The 5,683-nt window shown below is 50.6% G+C and overlaps 1 protein-coding gene across 1 annotated transcript; it reads left to right on the top strand.

Moving 5' to 3' along the window:
* Positions 1–162: 162 nt before the first annotated feature.
* On the top strand, positions 163–5,106 carry SOX7 (SRY (sex determining region Y)-box 7). Its single transcript, XM_006884882.1, has 2 exons — positions 163–473; positions 4,140–5,106. The coding sequence occupies exons 1-2, from the start codon at positions 236–238 to the stop codon at positions 5,063–5,065; spliced, it is 1,164 nt and encodes a 387-aa protein (XP_006884944.1). The 5' UTR covers positions 163–235; the 3' UTR covers positions 5,066–5,106.
* The last annotated feature ends 577 nt before the right edge of the window (positions 5,107–5,683 follow it).

The raw sequence follows: 5,683 nt of genomic DNA, 5'->3' as shown, positions 1-5,683 counted from the left end.
GGGCAGCGGGGGCGGCCGCCAGTGGTGGCCCTGTCCCTCCCCCTCGGCAGGTCGGGGCTGGGCCGGAGCCGCAGGGAGGGGGCGCGCCACCTTTGAGAGTCATTGGAGGACGCGGGCCGCCCGAAGCTGATAAATAAGAGACCGCAGCTGTCGGCCAAGTTGGACGCCGCGAACCCGCGCGAGGGCCAGATCTGCGCGAGCGCAGCAAAGCCACGCGAGGCGACCCCGTGAGGCCATGGCCACGATGCTGGAAGCCTACCCTTGGCCCGAGGGGCTCGAGTGTCCAGCTCTGGAAGCAGAGCTGTCGGATGGACTGTCCCCGCCCGCCGCCCCGCGCCCCCCGGGGGACAAGGGCTCGGAAAGTCGTATCCGGCGACCCATGAACGCTTTCATGGTGTGGGCCAAGGACGAGAGGAAACGGCTGGCAGTGCAGAACCCAGACCTGCACAACGCCGAGCTCAGCAAGATGCTGGGTGAGTGAGTGAGTGAGCGGCAGGCTGAGTGGGACGTTGGTCGGCGGGCCAGCCTGGGCGAACTCGGTGTAGGTGAAGGAGAGGTTTGGGACTCAGGCTTGGGAAGGTCGGGAAGGGGCCACTCGAACGCGTGAGCCTGCGGAAAGCCAGGGCGGTTGCAAGCCTGAGTGCGCCGGGAGTGCGCGCGCGCGCCAGACCGCGCTGGGCGCTCACCGTGCAGGCGAGATTGTGCGGACTGTAGAGGTTCAGAGCCACAGTCAACAAGGCCCCAAAATGAAGCTGCGCAGTCTGGAAGTCTCCTTTGGTTGGGAACAGGAGCAGAGTGACAGTGTACCCGCGCTGCGAAGCTAGGGCCCCCTGGAAGGCTGCAGTCTGGCCCCGGGCCACCCGTTGACTGCTAACGTCGCGTGTCCTCATCATTCCCGGGTTCATCCAAACCCGCGCGCAAGAAAGTGGCGGGTAACGGAAACCCCAAAGCCGGACATAGAACAGACATTTGCTAGAAATATCAAAGAGGGGAAGATGCCCTAGGCTTTATGATCGTCACAATCCCAAAGGTTTTGCTTCTTGCAGATAAACAAACAAACAACAACAACAACAAAAAAAACCAACCACGAATATGGTGAGAAGAAACCTTGCAGGAACGCAATTATTAAAACAGTAGCAAAAGAATTTTATGCAAATCTTTGATTTCTAGATCGTAGGAGTATAATTTAGTTCAGGTTGTTATGAAAGCGCAGACCCGGCTTGGAGAGGCAGGAGCGGCGGGGCTGGGGATGGGCCAGGCCAGAGGACCCAAGGGCTGTTTCTATAGGACTTGGTGGCCATTAGGTCAGGTCCAAAAACCTGGCCTTTTTATTGGATTCTTTCTCTAAAGCCTGGAGCTAAATACCTCTTTCTTTGCCTCTGGATGTGATGTTTATTCGTTTTAACTGTAGGAAATCTTTGAAAGCATTTTATGCCCCCAGCGGGCTTCAGGCCCTGAGAGAAAGGCCTTTGGTAACGCTATCCTCCCCAGCCCCACCCGGCTCACAGGAGAGCCCTTCCTTTTCCTGGAGCTGTGGGCTCTTTCCTTCGAGTCGAACTATGGAGTGAGGAAGTGATGCCCACCTACCTCCTGAATAAAACCACAGACCAGAAGAGGGGGTTCCCAGAGCCCTTCTGCGCTTTAAATTTCCACTGGTCTTTCTCAAAGGGCCTATTGCCTATGATCCAGCTAGCTAGCTAGCCTTCTCAGGGCCACGTTATGACTTTTTTGCGTCCTAGACCCTTTGGGTCATGTGAGCCCATTCCTCTGTGAAAAGCAACTTGAGTCCATGAAAAATATTAAGTTATAATTTATACCATGTTGTTACAAACATAGATAAATGTTATATGTTAATGTTAAAACTCTCTTTAACCTAAAAGAAACTATAAGCGTTCTATGGACTCTCTAAAAGTTTTGCAGGGTTCTAGACACTGTGCTTTATTGTTCTAGTCCAGCTGAGTAAAGAAAGCCCCAGGATTGTGACCAGAACAAAGTCAGAGCCCTGCCAGTGAGCAGGGCTGAGTGGAGCTTCTAGGAAGAGGGGTTCAGAAGACAAACACTTTCTTGGGAGTAGATCTTGTTGATCACTTTTGCATGAGGAACAAAAATGGTGTTATTTTTAAAGATGAGATCTGTATACTTGTTAATTGGGTGGTAGCAGATTCAAGTACTTATACTGCCACAATCTTACCCAGCTGTTCATTTTTTTTTTTTTCTATTAAAGGGCTCTGTTGGGAGTATTAACTTTTTTTTACTATGAGCTTTCCAAACTTGAAAAACATGTCAGAGTCTCATCTCTTAGTATTTTAAGTATGTTATAAATGAGAAGAATGCATACAATTATATATTTAATAACATAAAGAAATGAACTCGTGTTTTATTAATGCTACAAAGGCCGGGTACATTTGGAAAGTAGTTTTGCATTACCTACTCTGTTCACAGACAATATATGTATGAGGTGCATTTAGATTTGGTGCCTCTTGAAATGCCACAAGCTGGGAATTACTGACTTTCACCATCACCTCCCATCCCCAAATCCAGAGTTCCTAATACTTTTCAAATTATCCTTTTAAGTGGCAGCTAATTATGTTAATTGGTGACTCTGACCAAATAGTTACAAACTTTCATCCAAATAGTTACAAACTTTCATCCAAATAGTAGACAGCCTTGGCCTGTGGAGCCAGACAACCCAACTCTGATCAACCACCTGGTACCCAGCTCTGTCCTCTCTCCTGGGCTCTGTGGACTACTGCCCCTCTTTCCTTACAAGACTTAGCCAGGGCACTAATTTCTGGATTAGTGACTTTATGATATGTCAGCTGGGGAAGCTGTTAAAATTGTAGAACAACATACATTAAGAAAGGAAAGGGAAATGTAATTTCTAAAAGAACAGGCTAGTGACTAACAACGCAAGTAGAATACAAGTGAGCTGAGTGCACTTTTCAGCAGCAATGTTTGGAGCATGCATCGTAGCATCACAGTGTATTTTATGTTGTTTGCTGTTGGCCATTGAGTCAGAAGTGGCTCATAGCTGACCCTCCAGTGGGTTTTCAGAGTCTATACAAACTGCGTGGGAGGAGATTGGCTATCTTTCCCCCTCGGAGCAGGTGGTAACTTCGAACCACTTGCCTTTGGGTTGGCAGCAGAACTCCTTACCTACTAGTCCACCAGGGCTCCCTTCATTATTTAATAACGAGGAAAAGAGTAGCCTAGGAAAGTTAAAGAGTTGGATTTTGTATGGAGAGGCATCATGTGAGCAGATAGGCCCTGCCACAGTTGAAGGATCTCAGCTGTTGGGCTGTAAGCACTATCTTCTGTGTGTGTGTTTGTGTGCATTTGTACATTAGGTGTGTGTGGGCATTTGTGCAGGAAGAGTGCACTCATGCATTTGTGCCAGTGCATATGTTTGTTGTATGTGTATGTTGCATGGAGATGCTCATATTCCACCCAAGGCCCAGTTTTCCAACAGCAGGGTCCTGCTTGACCTTCAGATGTAAGGGGCAGTCATTCGTTAACCTGAGTGACATCATTTGCTTACATCTGTGAAACTATTGACTCAGCCTGAGTTCCTTCACAGGAAGGCCAGTGTGGTTGATGCCATAAGTAAATACTACAGTATCACTTCCTGAGAGGTAGCAATAAGCACCAATGGCAGGAGTTTTCATTAAAATACACGCATGGCTAAAAATGATAACTGAAGGGTAAGATGAGCTCAAATCAATATATTGGTCTATGTGTTTTTCCCTTCCCTTTGCTGACATTGGGCCAGGTAGATCATTAACTGCTAATAATACACGGATAGATCATTTACTCTCATCTGATGGCTTTTATATGAGAGATGATGTATCTTTGGGTTAGTGGAGGAAGTCCCTAAGAATTACCAGAACCACCAGCATGTTTGGTGATGTGTCTTTATGTACAGTTTTCATGAAGTAGTTTGTGGGATGCAGCCAGAAAATGATGGTGGTCTCACTCTAGTTGTAGGAGCTGTGGAGGGAAAGGAATGTTGAGTCTATGTCTTAATGTGTCTGTGGACGGAGGTCGGTGGGAGTAAGGGGGCTGCCCTGTGTGTGCGCATTGATGGTCAATTGCTTGAGTCTTAGATACTGAAGGTGGCCTTCTCTGACTTTTGTGAGCAGGAAAGTCATGGAAGGCCCTGACGCTGTCCCAGAAGAGGCCTTATGTGGACGAGGCTGAGCGGCTCCGCGTGCAGCACATGCAGGACTATCCCAACTATAAGTACAGACCTCGCAGGAAGAAGCAGGTCAAGCGCCTCTGCAAGCGTGTGGACCCGGGCTTCCTCCTGAGCTCCCTTTCCCGAGACCAGAACAGCCTGCCTGAGAAGAGGACTGGGGCCCGGGGGGCTCTGGGTGAGAAGGAGGAGAGGGGTGAGTACTCCCCAGGCAATGCCATGCCCAGCCTCAGGAGCTGCTACCACGAGCGGCCAGCTGGCAGCGGTGGCGGCACCACAGGCAGTGTGGACACCTACCCGTACGGGCTTCCAACGCCCCCAGAAATGTCCCCGCTGGACGTGCTGGAGCCGGAGCAGACCTTCTTCTCCTCCCGCTGCCAGGAAGAGCACACGCATGCCCACCGCATCCCACACCTGCCAGGGCCCCCGTACTCCCCTGAGTATGCCCCCAGCCCTGTCCACTGCAGTCACCCCCTGGGCTCCCTGCCCCTTGGCCAGTCCCCAGGTGTGTCTATCATGTCCACTGTATCTGGCTGCTCCCCTTCTCCTGCCTATTACTCCCCTGCGACCTACCATCCTCTCCACTCCAACCTCCATGCCCACCTGGGCCAGCTCTCCCCTCCTCCTGAGCACCCTGGCTTCGATGCCCTGGATCAGCTGAGCCAAGTGGAACTCCTGGGGGACATGGATCGCAATGAGTTCGACCAGTATTTGAACACTCCTGGTCACCTAGACTCTTCCGCTGGGGCTGTGGCCCTCAGTGGGCATGTCCCAGTCTCCCAGGTGACATCAGCAGGCCCCACGGAGACCAGCCTCATCTCGGTCCTGGCTGATGCCACAGCAACGTACTACAACAGCTACAGTGTGTCATAGAGTTCCAAGGCTGCAGGTGCAGTCCTGCCCGTGCCACCCTCTCCTGCCTGAGAGCTGTGCGGAGGGAGCCCAGAGACTATGCAGTATTACCAGCTTTCCTTGAACCGCCCATGGGGCGTGGAGGCGTCTGAACTCCTGACCCAGGGAGCTTTTCTTCTGAAAGCTAAAGGGGGTCTTGCTGATTTAAGTGCCCCCTCACCTGACTGAGTTCCCACCACCACTGAGTTCTCTCCTCCCTTCAGCCTGCATTTTGAGTGTATTCCTTCAAATGAGTTTTCATCACCTACATCCTGGGAATAAAACAATGTAGCTGCTGAATGGAAGATGCTGTTCAGGAACAGAATTTCTCCTGACCTGTCTACCTTGTTAACACAAAAGTGTGAAAAGCCCAGCATTTGCATCCCTCCTGCTTCAAAAGCAGTCACTTTTTCTTAGCCCTTTCATGAGAGCAGAGCACTGGGTGAGGAGTCAGGCCCTGGGAGATCTCCTGGGAGGAACTGGGTGACAGCCTGACATGTCTCCTCCCTCTTCCTGCCTGTTTTCCATCCATAAAATAAGGAGCAGATTTGATGTTTAAAGTTCTCTCTGTACCACTTTCCTGACTTAAGAGTCTCTCAA

The sequence above is a fragment of the Elephantulus edwardii genome, unplaced genomic scaffold, assembly GCF_000299155.1.
Source record: "Elephantulus edwardii isolate Elephantulus edwardi_28Jun2011 unplaced genomic scaffold, EleEdw1.0 scaffold00038, whole genome shotgun sequence".
In the NCBI taxonomy this organism is placed as follows: domain Eukaryota; kingdom Metazoa; phylum Chordata; class Mammalia; order Macroscelidea; family Macroscelididae; genus Elephantulus; species Elephantulus edwardii.
This window is presented reverse-complemented; position numbering and strand designations above follow the sequence as displayed.

What these genes read in the sequence shown, in the direction of transcription:
- SOX7 (XM_006884882.1), top strand. Translation starts at nt 236, where the DNA reads ATGGCCACGATGCTGGAAGCCTACCCTTGGCCCGAGGGGCTCGAGTGT. An exon ending in CGAGCTCAGCAAGATGCTGG is followed by an intron (nt 474 to 4,139) that starts GTGAGTGAGTGA and finishes TTTTGTGAGCAG; the next exon opens with GAAAGTCATGGAAGGCCCTG.